The 16,579-nt window shown below is 34.9% G+C and overlaps 1 protein-coding gene across 2 annotated transcripts in view; it reads right to left on the bottom strand.

The window, feature by feature from the left end:
- SYT14 (synaptotagmin 14) overlaps positions 1-3,818 on the bottom strand; it is a 43,038-nt gene extending 39,220 nt beyond the window's left edge. The window contains exon 1 of one of the 2 annotated variants that reach the window (XM_010223830.2): positions 3,646-3,818. In XM_010223830.2, the coding sequence (XP_010222132.1) occupies positions 3,646-3,757 (112 nt within the window). In that variant the 5' untranslated portion in view covers positions 3,758-3,818. Of the gene's footprint in view, positions 1-1,594; positions 2,518-3,645 lie in introns of those variants that run through there. The other variant, XM_088531669.1, reaches the window with a different exon arrangement.
- Between the last annotated feature and the right edge of the window lie 12,761 nt (positions 3,819-16,579).

Raw genomic sequence — 16,579 nt, 5'->3', positions numbered from 1 at the left:
TGTCTGGAAAACGAAGCCTCTTTTTCTGCTACACAAAGCAGAAGCCTGTGTCTCTTAAAATCCTCAACAACCTGAAGCCTGTTAGCTGGGAAACAGCTACAAGATGTCTTCACAGCTATACAAAAAGTGAGGCATGCCAGAACTGACATACAATGCCTGACATCAACAATATATATACATATTTTAAGCTGACAATTACCTTTATTAAAAAAAAAAAAGGCACTGTGAAATTGGGTTCATTAACCAATCTGCTTAAGTATCAGAAATGTGACAGTACAGAATCTGGCAGAAACACTAGAAGATTTCCAAAAAAAAGTTTTGAAAGTTATGTCTCTAATAGCGCATTCAACTTGGTAAGCATCCAGAAGTTCCCAGTGATGCCATATATTTATTCTCTAACTCCTACTTTAAAAGTACAAGACAGAATGTGTACTATTCCAAGTCATGAAACCTCTTTAGAGGACTTAAGAATCAAATTAAGGTTAGAACATGAGACCTATAAAAAAGAATAATACAACCATATTTCCTTTTTGCGGGGGGAAAACAGCCTCCAGAAACATTTAAAAAAATGTTTTTAATCCAACTAAATCCAAAAAGGTTGTGCTTTTTTATGCCTCTTCCTGCCACTTCTGATTTTTTATGTTTTATACAGAAACTTGCCTATTATTTGCCTATTATTAACCTATTAAAACTTACTGAGTGCTTATTATGGTACCTACGGAATATTTCAATATATTTTCCAAATGTCGCATCATATGAGGAAATAACACACATACTGATAAGTAATTAAATTAAAAAAAAAAAGTTCTATTATCAGATTATAGATCTCATAGAAAGAAAGCATGTGCTGAATTCTAAAAACTCCCCGCACATCCAGGAAAACAATTGTGCAAAAATACTAGATTTCACATCTTGCTCACAAACTATCATTGCAACCTCATTATTATATTGTTCTAAGACTAGATGTTGCAGGCAGTACAGGCAGCATCCTCACCAATAGTGCATACATTTTCTCTCTAACGCTATGACTTTAAGAAAAGTCTTGTTCAGTTCTCTTTATACTTAAATTTACTTAATTGCTGCTAGTCAGTGACTTCTCTGTCTTAAAGTTATCTACATATCTCAGAAATTCATTCTGAAGATCTACTAGCATGCAAATAAAACAAAAGTGCATTTTCTTTTAATCTCATCGCACTCCATGCAAACTTCAGAGACTATGAGATTTGTACAATTTGTAAACAATTTTAAAGCACAGAAAAACCAAGCCACTTTCAAAGAACAAGCATTTAATTCCCAGTTTTCAACAGAAAACACACAAGGCACTTCAGAAAAGTTGAGAAAAGTTTCATACAGAAAAAAACTTAGAATATATAAAAGACATCTAATAATCAGTTCCATTAACTATATATTTTTAAAGTTATTCACTTCAAAGAAATATCATAATTAGAGGACGAAGTACCTAGAAAAGAAAATTTATTCCCTTCAAGGGAAACAGTATCATTAACGTGAAATCCACAAGTTAGGTGAAAAAAGCAAAAAGTGCCATAAGTTTCAGGAAAGGCTGAAGAATGAAGCTTGCTCAAGGACTTCTCACCTTTTTCTGCTGTCTTCTTATTGCTTAGCTCTCTTGAACTTTTTTCTGATTCTTTAGGAATTTTCTTTTTACCTGCTTTTGTCGTTATAGCTGATGTACTGTCGCCATCCTTTATTACAGATTTTCCTTTTCTGGTACAAAAGGCTTCAGCTTTCTTTTCTTTTAAGGAACTATCATTGTGTGTCTTTTTCAAGCTGGAATCTGATAATTTTTGCTTTTGTACTTCACTCACTTTTGTTTCTCTATCTTTGGAAACATTTGTCTTGGCCACTTCTTCAAAATCCTTCAAACCAGTTCCAGATGATCGTGGTTTATTTTTTCCTTGGAAGTGATCCTTTGAACTAGCTGATACTGCATGTAGGCAATTATCTTGTTCCTTGAATGACCCATCCACTTTCAGTTTGGTGCTTTTCAGGCTACTACTCTTTGAGAACTTATTTACTGAATGCTCATTTCCTCCTACTGCTTCCCTTTTAACAGTTCCTCCTGCGTTCTTCAAATCCTGAGGTACTTGTGCATCACTGGAATGGTTTTTGCTATCCCTGCCCTTAAGCTGGCATTGTTGTTTGCCAATGTCATGGTCGCCAGCTTGGTTTATATCTGATGAATTAGGATATTTAGTCTCCTTACGTTCTGCAGTACTTCTTTTCTCTTTCATATTATTTTCCTTGGAATGAGTTAGCAGTGTATCCTCTCTGCCTTCCATGGGTTTTTCATTCTGTATTTTGGAGCTTTCCTCCTCCGCACGAAGGCCATTTATCATGCTGGTTACTTGTTCTGTTACTGAATCGGCTACACTGTAGCCGACTTCTCCAACAACACTGGTCAGGTCATCTACAGCATTGCTCAGTGTATCAACCAGAGAAGACACAGAGGGAAGGCTCAGATTTTGCTGCAAGTTCCTGAAAAACGCCATTTCTTCAATTTACGGATCAACAATAACTTCTCTGTAGAAAGGTCTTCTGCTTCACAAGGAGGTCAACTCCATTTCTCCAAGTTCAATTTCATAGCTATTTGCTTGTATTACCTCTAATACACTTAATAAGGGAAGTTGCAACTTTGTTCTTTCCATTCAACAAGCATTGAAAATAATCAGAAAGCAACATAAGTATCTTCAAATGAAGCAAAAAATAATAACAATAATAATAAAAAAAAAATTTCAGCTAGCAAGTGACAGTCTTTCATCAACAGCAGTAACAAATAACCATAATAAAATTCATTATTTTCAAAAATAAGACAACTTTGTGAGGAGGAAATAGGTATTTTTATTCTATCCTGTAAAGAAGAAGTTTTAAGACATGTAAATTATATCTTTTTTATTAAAGATACACTCTTTTTTAAAAACTGTAATAGCTTTACAACAATGCAGATCAGGGGAAAAAAAAACAGGGTGAAAATCACACAAAAACACCACCTTGTTGTGCAGATTTCCTATCCTGTTCTCTGGTGCCTCTTTCTTCCTCTCACATGAACTAACAAAACCCGCTCAGTCCCTGCAGCCTAAACACACAGAAGAGTTTATTTCATCAGCCCTCAAGCTCTTTCTATTATAAGGTCTAATTTTCCTTGTGTCTATATATTAAAGACCCTTAAAGACCTCGTTCTGTTGAAAAGACGAAGTCTAGAACTAGCTCATTAGCCAGAAAAGAGGTCTATTTAATTTCCACTGTTTGAATTCTTTCAAATTATTTTCCAGGTGAGTAAATGCAACACCACTTCTGCCAGGTCAATCAAAGATTCAGTAGACTGAGCAAAAATTCAACAATCCCATTCTCAAATTAATTTAAGATGTATTTATAGGCATTTATGGTATGTTTTAAACACGTTCAGGGGTATTCTTTTATTGGAAGAGATGTACCTAAACAAATGCCAACTTTTGGGTCAAGTTTTGAAAGTTTCTTCCCTTAAACATAACCAAAAATCATAGGATGAGTCAATAACATATATCCTTCCATCACCTGAGTTGTGATTTTTTGCTCATTTCTGTATTTCATTGTAAAATTATGTAAGTCATAACTTTAGGTTTAATAAACCATATTTCAGACACTTACAAAGTTTATCTTGTGAATTCTTCCTCGCAGCATATCCCGAATCAAGATCTGGGAAACCACCCACATTTTCAAAACACATCTTCTTATTAATATAGAAGAAAAGAAGCAACATGAGGACAATGAACACACCAACAGCAGACAAGAATCCAATTGCTTCAGGAGACACTGAAAGAAAGAGAGAAACAGGTTAAGCGGAAAAAAAAAACTTTTACGAAGTTACAGTATTTTATCAGAACTAGTCATTAATAAATATTTCTAAAGGTTCAAATATACACATAAGATATAGCTGAAACACTACTATTTTATTTTGAAGAAGTGTTCAATTTTGTTAAATTGCATCAACTTTTCCTCCTCTAATCATCTTTCTAAAGAAAATAAAATACCAGGTCCTAATTAATTAAAGACTGATGCTGTGAGCAAGAAGTCCTGCTGGAGTCCCATATGCCATAACTCTGCAGAAAACCAGGGGACTATCAGAACATGTGAAGGTTGATGATTTCTGATGAAAAAAAATCAAAGGTAGAGAAAGTCAGAGCCCCAAGAGCATCGCCTGCCCTTCAAGATGTTGGCTCCATGGGCTCAGGGCCAACTTAGAGACAGTGCAGCTGAGGACAGACTAGTTCTTGCTGCTCTCTGACAAGCAGGATGCTATGTGAAGAGGAGTGGGGAAAAAAAAAGAAAAAAAAAAAGAAAAAAAAAAGAGCAAAAGCATCTAACTGGTATGTGGATAGCTTGTGTGTAAGAAGAAAGAGTTAAGTGGAATAGAGTGCATTTAATTGAAATCAGGTAGAGGAACCATGGCCTGAACAGATTGACAAAGTCATCAGAAGTGTGCAAGAAACAACAGTACATAACCGCTATCGTCCAGGTAACTGATGGGGACTTTAGGGCATCTTTGGGGCATCTGGTCCTGTACAGCATTTGGGGCATCTGGTCTTGTATAGCATTACTGATATGGTGGCCTTAGAAGAATCTGCATGGCCATCATGTCATTAATGCTGTAAAAGACCAGGATTATCTAACAAATGGTTTCAGAACACAAAATTCGGGAATGGATACAGCAAATGGGACCAATGAAAAAAAAAAAGGCATTAAGTGCAGATTGTTTATTTGAAAACAGGCTGGACAGAGAAAGGGATAATGAAAGGTAGCAAGGAAGAAGGTCCAGAAATGGAAGAAATAGTGAATAAGTTTTTAAAATGCTACTAACTAGGGCTATCAGAACAATGTCCAATGTTTTTTGAAGTCAGCCTGATCCAAATAAGACCAAAGACCTAGCCAAGAGCAGAAAGTCTTCACTCCTCAGTAAATTCCTTGCTCTAACAAGAGCAGAAGAGCGGACTGATTCACCAGGATACAGAGACCAACAGAAGTGACAGCAAAATAGGAGGAGGTGATTAGGGACAAGTTAATAGGCGCAGTGAGGAAATAGAAGTAACGAAGAAGGTGCAACACCAACGGAGAAGTTGGAAAGTAAAGACTTGTAAACAGATTAAGACTGAATGGATACAGAAAAATGGAGACTGAAAAGAAAACAGTACCATGAACGGTTTGGATCATTTCATATTCCCACCACTGATTATCTTATTATATTATCTTATTATATAATTCACATACAAACTCTTCTATACCATCTGTCCCTCATTCAAGAGAGGATGAACCTACAATGGAAGTAGTGGAAGAGACAATGGGCTATTAAATACCAACCTCTTACTGGGCATTTTCCAACTCTGCAATAAGTGAAGAAAGAAAAAAGTAGGAAAAAAAATGCTGATTTTTACAGGTAAAGCAGTTCAAAGTTCTAAAAAAATGAATTCTGTTGTTCACTCTGTTACAACTTTCTAATAATATTAAGCCGAAACTAATAAGACCTCCTATTTTCAAAACTGTCCATTAGTCACATCCTTTATCTTCTATGACGCATTTAGGTCACTTTTCCTACTTTATTTTTACATGTAGCTATAAATAGTCAGCATTCTTCAATTAATATTGTATCTGAACATAGATTAACTGTTCTGAAAAACAAGGTCCTAGCCTTCCCAAATCAGGTATGTAGGCATTTTAGGTTAATAGAGCCTTTGGGTTTTCCAAAGAATTTACCTAATACAACGAATGTCATATTGACAATATATGGCATTATTTTGTACGTATAAAACATCTGAAAGTTTAGTGCTGTTAAAAAAAAATAACAATCTGAAGGGAAAAAAACGGTAACATCAGAGCATCATCTAGAAGTATGTTGAAAGTAGACATAAGAGCTAGACATTACATAAAGATAAGGGAAAAATAAAAGATATGAAATCACTACTCATTTGTTCTATGCTGTTTCAAAAGAGGAAGATTCTAAAATATGGTATGATAATTTGCAGATCCCATGATAATTACAGAATGCAAAATTCTTCTCACTCAAATATGTAATTCTATTTTTTTTCTCCTAGATACTTATCTTTACAATTTTAACTTTTTATGCCTTGCATAATTCAGTCCTATAATAAATATCCTTAAAAATGCCCATATTAAGGCACAAATAATTTTATCAGGTTCTTAAAAAAATAAATCTTCAAAAGGACAGTTATTTATCCAGGAAAAAGGTCATCTTTGTACAAAGGAATACAACAGAAATGTATCAATACCATTCTCAGCAAGCATTTAGAACATCCAAACTCTCCATAGGGCAAGGAAAATAAAAATAAATAAAAATCCCAGAGATAAGCAAGACTGATTTACAAGAGAGCAAGAAGTGCACTTACTACCTTACAACCAATTAAACTACAGTTTGGGAGCCTACAGAAACTAACCTCTAAGGAAGATAAACTGTGAAGTTTTTAGATTTAGTTCTATTAAAGCTTTGCATAGTAAAACTAACCTAATATCAATGCAGAACCTAAGAAAAGTTTCTGTATTTTTTTTTCTGTAGTATTCTGGGTAACTAAACAAGATGCGATAGCATAAATTTAATCTAAATGCTCTGTAGTCATCAGAGAAACAGAGGGATGACCAGAGTCAGACCATCCATCTTACATGATTAATGCCAAATATGAACAATTACATAACGTGATATTCAAAGTATTTAATATGATCACAAAGTGAAAATTATTTCAAGAAGCAGAATACTGAATCTTTAATGACTGCATCTTCTAGGTGGATAAAAAAAATATATGTCTCACGGGAAAGAGAGAAAAAAAAAAAAAAAAAAAAAAAGCCCAGTATTTTGGCAGTCTACCACATCCAGTAGAGATTTTCAAAACTATGATTGATTGTCCTACAACTCACAGCAAGACTCGCACCCTTCCAGCATTTCGGGCTGACCTGACTTCACACCATGATGTTTACTTGTCACATACACTTGAAAGGCTCCCTTGGGCCTTTCTGCATCTGAGCATGGGAGTAAGACGTGCAGGCAAGTGGTAGAAGGAAACTGTGTTCCTGCTGACCAAGAGTAGCCCCGTGTCTCCTGCAGAGGCAGGTTCTGATCTCCCCCACTGCTGATGAAACAAGGGACTGGGGCACTTGTCCAGGGAGCAGAGGCTGAGGAAGGGGGTTGGCAAGCCTGAAGGAAAGGAGGCTTGGGCGGGGGCGGGGGGACCCTAACAACAGCCTCCCTCTGCCTAAACAGGTTATCTGAACTGGAAGAGTGTCTTACTGATTTGCATCGCAGAGGACCAGGAAACCATGGTCATCAGCTCACATAGGTGGGTTTTTGACTTGAGCAAGGAAGTTAATTTTCACTAGGAGGATAATTGCATAATTACTGCAGCAGGTTGCCCTTAGCAACTTTGCCCAATTTCAGTGCAACCCTCTTTTGTACAGGAGACTGGACTACAGTGCAATTTTTCTAGAGCTCTATGATATGCAGCAAAAGACAGATTTTTGTGTAGTTTTGTTTTTGTAATAACATAGATCGATAGCACAACATCTCAGTATGATGTCAATTATTTGGCAATCTAATCTTAAAATGTAGTTTTAAATTTTTCTATGCATATTTACCTTGCTCAGCAATCAAAGCTATTATGACCTATCGAACTATGTGCAATATGCAAGTTAGCCAGAACCTGAACAACACAATGACTTTTTCTCTCCCTTGCTCCCCCAACCCCATTCTGTATGAGTTGTACAGTTCTCTATGGAAACACAGTATCTGACGACTTTTTTTCTGGAGTGAAAAGAACATTGGCTGGTGCCTTATAAAAGGCTGAAACTTAAGCTGTAGTCAGACTAATTAATTATTTATGGAATTCAGTGTGAACATAGGACTTGAAAATTATGTTTTCATACCAATTTGCATCCATGTAAAGAACTTTAAAAGCCTTGTTCCCAGATTAAGTACATTACCAAGCTAAAATCCTTTAATTTAATGCCATTATAAGGCCAGAAAAATAAAATTGTACTTCAATTTTCCACATGCAAATGTGTACAGACTCCTGTCGATAAATGAAGCTTTTGTACATCATATTAATCCTTCAATTAGCTTCTTCTAGCTGAAGCATCAACCAGTTCCACTTCATAGGCAGAAAAAAAAATGCAAGCACATTTGGCATATAAAATGCATCTTTATCACATACAGCACCAGAATTACCTTCATTCAAAACTTATAACACTTTAAATTCTGACCTGCTTTAGCACTAATTGTACCATGAAAAGCATTTTCAAAGCCCTCACAAATTCATAGTAGTTTGTTTTACAATCACTTTTATCAGAAACCAGTAGGAAGGCAGCATTTCTGAGCAGTCCAATATCAACTTCAAGTGTCCTACTTCCATAAATAATTATTCCCAGTTCTAATGTTAAAGAACAACAAAAGTTTGCAATTTATACAAAATAATATGAGAGTTTTAGAAATATTTCTTAAAATTCTTGCTACAAAGTTAGTCCTAATGAATTGCAGGCCATGGAAATATCATGGAAAACTGTACTCATAATACAGAAGTATTACAGTAACATCACACTTAATAAACCTTTATTATTACTAGAATTAACATCATTACAACATGAAGAGACAGTAAGTCTCCATCCTAAACATAGAATTAAGGTCTCCTTCTCAAATATAATTGTTGGTATTAAACAATTATTGTTTTCCAAAAGATATTTCAAACAGAAAAGGAAAAGTATCTCTAAATAAGTAGCAAACTAAAAAGAAGTCCAAATGGTCAAACATATTAACAGAAACTTAATATTTTAATATACATCTACACACACACACTGCTATATTAAATATCTACACTATACAGTCTTCTTTTTGTAGCACACTCCACATCATACTGCTCACTTGACTAATAAAGTACAAAGCCATACAGTTATCTCAGTGATGTTTGATTATTCATTTACAAATGCAATCCTATGTCTTCTTTGGACAAATTAAGTAACTATGGGAATGATGCAAAGAACCAGCATCATCTCTAAGACCCTAGCCCAAAAACCAAAAAGTACCAAAAGATGGTACTGCTTTTTTGTAGGTAGTTTTTACATCACTGTAATGTGACATTGCAACAAAACAAGCTGTATGGTCCAGCTCAATGTATTTTAATTCCAACACTATTTATTGCTGCTTGTCATTATTTCATACTAGCTTTAAGACCGAAGAATAAATAACAAAAAAAAAACAAGCAAACAAAAAAAAGCACATTACTGAACTATAAAGCAAGATTCATACCTAGACTGCCTTTTCTTCCTGCTTAAATTATTTATTACCAAATAGCACAGGTTTCTTTCTCACAAAGAAGTCATGACACAAAGGAAAGAAACCAAACACACACAAACCCATATGCCTTGGATCAGCTTTGAAGAGAAATACTTTGGTGAGGCCAATTAACCAACAAGAATAAGAACTGCATTTTCGTGTGTCAGTTTGAACATTAGTATCTTTTCTGATAAAAAATAATAATTACATACTGCAGTGTTCTCTCTAATAAGTAACTAAACCTGAAGGTTGCTTACGATTTTTGTCCTCTTTCTTAAAAACTCACAACACAGAGCTTCATGAGAATTCAAGAAAATTGCTGTTTTGTTGTCTGGTACACAAGCTGAAGCAAACAGAGTAATTAAAACAGAATTTAGTTTAGCTAAATAATATGTTTTACCTGAAGAGTGTAATCTTTTTATACAGTGTTGTTTTAGAAGAATTTAGAAATGAAATTCTTGGCTATCTGCACATTTACATGTATGAAAAATTATTTTAATCAGTCAGATGTCACCTACTTTGCCTTTTAAGCAGCAACTTGACTGTCAGTATTAATTGATGTTTCCACTAAAATTAGTGAAAGACAATGAACTGAGAATTCCCTCTAACCATTTTATTAAACTTCTCAAAAAAGGGAAAAAAAGAGAGAGAGAGAAACAGCATATTTCCAATGCTTTTTATTCCACTGTTCTTTCTTCTTTCTCTACTATATATCAGAGAATATGATTATATGTGGGAATTCTACACATTTACCAAGTTCTTTGTTTTGCCAAAGCAAGCATCAGAAAAAGAGTTTTAGCTCAACGTAAAACAAAACACAGCGATCTTATCTGTAAAACCAAGTTTGTTTTCATATTTTTGTTTAGCTACCCCCCCCAGGTAATAATTTAAAGCAAAAACTTTTCTGTATGAACATGCTGAGCATTTCAATTCAAATTTGCATTTCTTCTTTTTTTTTTTTCCTGCAAGAGTCATTTTAATTCAGCCAGCTACTAATGGCCCATCATCTTATTATGTTAAATGAATATTTTACACTGCTAGTCCCAATGATGCTCCTCCCTTTGTGTTTTTTTTTCCCTGCATTTTATATATTGTTTTCCAGCAACTTTATGCACTCCCACAGGCTTAAGTAACAAGCACTCACAATACCAGCTACCTCTATTTCATCATCATAAATATCTCTATCCAGTGACAGAGTGAAAAGCAATCCTAAATGAAAATAAACATGAAATAATAATTTAATTTTGATGCAGTACTGAAAGACTACTTCCTAAACAACACCATTATTGCAACAATCTTTAGCAACGTGAACCTTTCATAACTTTTGAAAGACTGACAGAATCACATCAGGATGAAAGTGATTATTTAACTTGTTCTTCTGGAGAAAAATGCCCTTTAAAAGTATTATTGCTATTACTTTCAAAATAACACAGGAAAAACAGCAAACATACATTTTTTATATATAAAAAGTCATGCATTAAAAAAATGACAAAAATAAATGTGCTTGTTTACATGAAAAAATATTCAAATTACTACATCAGTATAGCTACACTGGAGTAATGCTAGGTCACTTGTATTCCAGTGGAAAAATCATTGGAACTAACAGTGGCTTTTATCCCCCATTTGGTTTATTTCACTTCACATGTGTGATCTGCCCTGTTACAGAAACAAATCAGAACCTTTTTCCCCCCAATTTTCTTAAAATCTAATTAAAAACATCTAATAATAAAAAATATCCAGAATAAATTCCAGGTCTTTGTACAGGAAGAACGTCCAGACTGTATTTTAATAAAAATCTATTTAATTTTAATGTTTGTAACTGAATTACTTAACAAGCCATTACCTCAGCAAGCCAACTACTCATATGCATAACAGCAAAATCACTTGTAGCAACTGATATTCCTTATGCATACTGCCTCTGCAAGCTGGCATTTCTAAGAGTCCTTTCCTCGCCTTTCAAAACATCACGCCAAAGCCATCCTTCAGATATTAATTTAATTATAGGAAGAAGAGGTGCTTGGGCTCAATAAGGGCTTTGATGCAGCAGTGCTCCTGCACCCAAGTCTTGCTTCAGAAGGGCCTGAGCTGCGGCACCTGGAAGAAAGTGACTCCACGGGCACTGCTTGGCAGGAGACTCCTGAGCTCAGAGGAGCAAGCAGAAACATTGCCTGCTGCACGAGCCATTGTCCCAGAGCAAAGCACCCACTTGCTATAAAGCCTCCTCTAGGCCAAAAGCTACACAGATTAGCTTTCCACAGGGTCAAAGATTTAGTACTTATTCTAAAGTTATTAATTCTAACATTATTACTTCCAATTTGAATACACAGGCATACCCATACATATAACCAAATGTGTACTAAATTTAGTAGTCTCAGAATAAAAGATATAGAACTTCATGTATTTCTACCCTGAAAATATAAATAGATGTCTACATAAAATTTAGTACCGTTATGAACAGATTAATTACATTTTTCAGAATGTATCTAAAAATGTAGCTTCATAGTTTTTTTTTTAAACACTAGAGTTTTTATTCATTTCTTGGTAATAACAGAAAAAAAACTCTGTACTCAGCATATATGAATTCTGAAATCAATAGTAAGAACATGCGTTTGTGAGGTTACATAAATTAATGAAATTTGCTACAGTCCATGGCATCATCTCTCAAGTATTTATTGGCCTATAAGGTTCTGCCAGTTGGATGAGAAAGAGAAACATGAATTTTCTTTGCTCCTTTAGTCGAACTATCAAAAAAAAACAAAAAACAACTTGAATGCAGTTGATTCAGTTAAAAAAGTATGTATTTCTAATTGCAAAATGAAACTCATGAATAAACACAATTTTCTTCCTATCTGAATTAAATGCAGCCAGCAATTTAACACTAGGATACATTCGAATGGATACTGTTAGTTGTCCTAAACAAAAAAAGGGACAGTATGTGACTGTGATGGAGGGGAAAAAAAAAAAAAAAAAAAAAGGAAAGAAAAAGAGCAAAGCCATGCACACATTTCTCTCAGAATTATTATTAAAAGTCATATTTTCCACTGTCATCCAAGGAAACTGTCTTTTTGCAACTTCTTTATTTTCATATTAAAGAAGATCTGTTCCATTATTAGTCACAAAGACAGTTTGCTGAACAACTTCTTTGTTTGCAGGGATGTCACAAAAATAGAAAGGAAGAACACTTCATAAAAGGGGTTTATAATTTTTTTTTCAAAAAAGATCTCTGCAATTCAGACCTTAGACAGATATTCAAACTACATCTCTGAGGTTTAGATATGAAATACATTGTCAACTTTAGAAGACTGCCTTATATGACTTCACAAATACATAAACAAAAACCAAAGGTGAAAGAGACCTAAAAACAATGTGATTATACTTTTTTTTTTTGACATAACGTTGTGACTATGTGGCTTCAATGAATATGCATGCATTATAGGGTTTTTTTTTCAGATACAGCTCAGTATTGTTAACACTCATCATGAGTCTGTCATCTGTACAAACAGAACATGAAAACAGCCTTAATTAATAGCAGTGCATCTAACAGCAGTCAACTACAAATCAGACTTACAGCCTCACTACCATGCGCTATATAGCCAAAAAATACACATTTTCTGGAAGCTTGATCTCAGGTTTCTCAAATTCTTTTATGTCCACAGTCAAAGGAAGTTCTTATCATTCTCATGTCTATCTCAAAAACATTTAGGTGTTAGTTACACTGTCTGCAAAAATATACACTTTTAATTGAATAGGATTAAAGCATAAATATAACTTTTGGGGAAAAAGCACCTGCTGCTGCGCCAAGAACCTTAAATGACCGAATGTCACTGCTAAGAAGCGTTCTTCTTTCATTGGCCAAATCACCAATTTGCTTTGCCAAAAAACAAATATGAATTTTGGGACAAAAGAGTTCCAAAACACAACATCCATACAGTTCAGTCACTTAACTGCATTGCACACAGAAGTCACAAATGTGCTGCATTACTAAGCTGCATTACAGTAGCTGGTATCTCTAACACATTTTCCCTTTAGCTGGAAAATGATGTGTTTTATATTCTGCAGTCATTAGCTATTATATAATTGCAACCAAATATACATTTTTTTCAGGACATGATATTTTTGCTTTTAGAAACGCCTTTATGAATCAGTTTAAGATCTTCCAGAAAGGCCTATCAGTTTTCTTATTCTAATCAATTTCTTACAAATTTACTCACAAATACTGTGTTAAAAGGAATCTAATTGAAAGAGCAGCATAACCAAACTATATTTTGCAGATTAGAAGACCACCCATCACAACTTACCCTGGGTAGTCATGAAGCCACAAGCACTGTGTGACAGGGGAGCACATCTTGTTCAAGATGGTCAAAACAGCTTTTTTCTTAGCAAGTCTATGTTCTGCCTTATTACAGTATTGACTATTTATATTAGCCTTTGGATATTCTCAGATATTCAAAATGCATTCATCTTAAAAATCTTTGCAGCACAGAAAGCTAAATATAAACCTATAATCATTTTTATTTCAGTAGAAGCATTGTTAACATCAATGAAATCTATGCTTAAAAAAAATCTGCACTGTTTGCTATACCACTAATACCAATACTGTAGCCCTGAATACCTAAAAAGTAAGAATAATGAATGTTAAAAAAGTGCCACCTGCCTTTTCTTAATTGAAGAGAAATAAGAAATGCAAAACTTCAAAATAGAAAAAAGCTGACAGGTAAACTTTTAATGATTCTCACTTTAATAAGTGAATATTTTTAGAACAAGCATTTCCTTCATAAGCTTCATTTTTTGTTTCTACAATTATACCTTCATATATACAGCTAGAAGAAAAGAAAAATTTCAACACTTAATTAATATGAGGTAGCTGTCTCTTCCTTCTTTCTTCATACATACTATGGTACTGCTGAAGATTTCCTTACACAGCTTGGAGTTGTATGGTGTGGTCACATATGGCTTGTAGACCTTTCCGATGCCTTTACACATCTCACCATTTGAGACCCCAGGGTTTCTATTTCCCCCAACACAGATGGGTTGGCTGGCAAGATGACGACAATGTGGGAATGGGCTGGTTTGCTAACCAGAAAGAAAAAGTAATCTCCAGGAACAGCTCTTCTTCAAGTTGCATAACATATAGGATATGTTGTATACATGCCAATTACACTCCATCGCTAGAAACAGGAAAGTTTTCATAGCCTTATTCATAGAAGACATATGCTTGTTTGCTAGCTTTTCCTCTTTTCGGTGGTGACCGTTTCCTTGAAGACCCCTCAGACACGGATCACGAAGAGGGCTGAAGGACTATATAGCGGTGGGAAGCATCTTTTCGTTATTTCTGAGCAAAGGGTGCTAATGCCTCTCAAACTCAGTCAAGGGCCAGCCAATATAGAGGCTGAGGCAAGAAATTAGTTTTGTGAGAGTTATTTAGGCTGACTAATGTGACCTTTGTGTGCACACTGACTGACACCAGCTTAGTGAATGCTTAACTTGTCTATCAAACTTCCACAGTGATATCATGAGCCAAATAAGTCTTGGCTTTTATAGCACGGCCACGAGACTGTGAAAGGAAAGACCTCAGTGCCACAAATCTTTTGAACAGCTCATTCCTTTATGTGTTTAAGATGAGCATCCAGTAGCATCAAGGACAGCACTGAAAGGCCCGATTTGATGAGCTCCAGATTCCTGGCAGCCTTTTATTCTCATATTAGAAAAGCCTTCATATATGACAAGGTAAATATGGATCTTGAGCACACATTCAGATCTTGGCAAACAAACAGATCCAGACAACTAGCAATGAGATGCACCAGAGATGTTTGACCACTGGCTAAGACAATAAAAACATTGCGTGTATCAGGTCATGAGAAGTGTTAGGTAATCACTATAGAAAAAGCAAGGATAAACTGCCAAACAGCTGAAAAAAGATTTGTGGTTACAGAGCACTTCCCTCAACGGGAGAATTGACACGAATAAAAATGATGGCAGGTGAGCAGGGAGGAAACCTTAATGGATCCGCTTCAAAAAGTCCAAGGAAAAACTTGCCAGAGATGTGACTGGGTACCCCAGGTTAGAATATTCAGGAGAACTTCAAGAAAGAATGAACTCTACATACTACAGATATAAATGCTGGTAAGAAGTTACTTCTCTGGACCAATTTATAATGACCAAAACTAAAACATAGCAAATATTATTAAAAATTGTTTATAATGTCACACAAATTACAAAAGGAGATTAGACGCCAGTGTTCAGACATAACACGGACCCTTAAAAAAAAGGCATGTTTTCTACAATTTAGCTTTCAACTTTCCATTAATAATAAAATCATATAAAAAGCATTGCCTCTAAGAACATACAGTTTTTCTTAAATTCAGGACAGTGCCCTGAAATAAACAGGAATTAGCATGATTGATAGATTTTTGAAATTTCATCAGAAGGCTTCCTGACCATCCTGCTTCAATAGGTTTCAACATTTTAAAAGAGTCTGTTAAGGCAAGAATACAGAACACTGCGTGCCCCGAAGTCAGCGGAACAGGCAGACACCGACAGCAATAAAGAGGGGAAGAAAAAAAAACAAGTACATAAATAAAAGAGCATCAGCAAACTCCTCAAATAAGAAAAAAAGTTTTCTTATAGAAAATAAGAACAGAACGGGTCACAGCTTTTAAGAAGAAATAAAATTGATTTTAATTACAATACTATCAACCTACCCACAATTCTTTCAATCACTCAATTAAATGTGCAAAAGACAACTTGTGACAAAGCCATTTTTCACCAAATGAATGCTGTATATGTGAACAGCTTGGAAACTGAGCTATATTCAAAAGCCAAGCAAATTTGATAGTTTGACAATGCTGTTTAGGCAATCTTGCAGCCCTCTTCTCCCACCACTTTCTCATTCCTTTCCTTTTAAAAGCCATTTGACTCTTTTGACCTAATAATGAGATAATTCAAAGTTGTTATTGATTTTGAAGAAATAATTCTTCTTTTGAAAGCTTAGTTTTCATATCAGATGCTCAGTGACCCACCAGCAATGCCACTGGCAAGGTAAGCAGAAAGGAACATATTTACTTGCAGGAGAGAGAGAGGAAAAAAAAAAAAAAAAGAAAAAAAAAAATCTGGCCTGTAGACCAGTTGACTTGTACCATCAAACTGCAACTTCAGCCACAGTTACTCAAGTTTAAACTTATAAAAGCCCTCTCGAGTAAGATTCTGTTTTATTCTGTTTACCAATTACTAGTTTCATCATTGACACAGTTGTTTTCA

Source organism: Tinamus guttatus, unplaced genomic scaffold (assembly GCF_059628265.1).
Source record: "Tinamus guttatus ecotype Peru unplaced genomic scaffold, ASM5962826v1 Tinamus_guttatus_pri_ptg000033l, whole genome shotgun sequence".
NCBI classification, from domain to species: Eukaryota; Metazoa; Chordata; class Aves; order Tinamiformes; family Tinamidae; genus Tinamus; species Tinamus guttatus.
The sequence above is the reverse complement of the archived record's forward strand: the minus strand, read 5'-3'. Positions and strand labels throughout refer to the sequence as shown.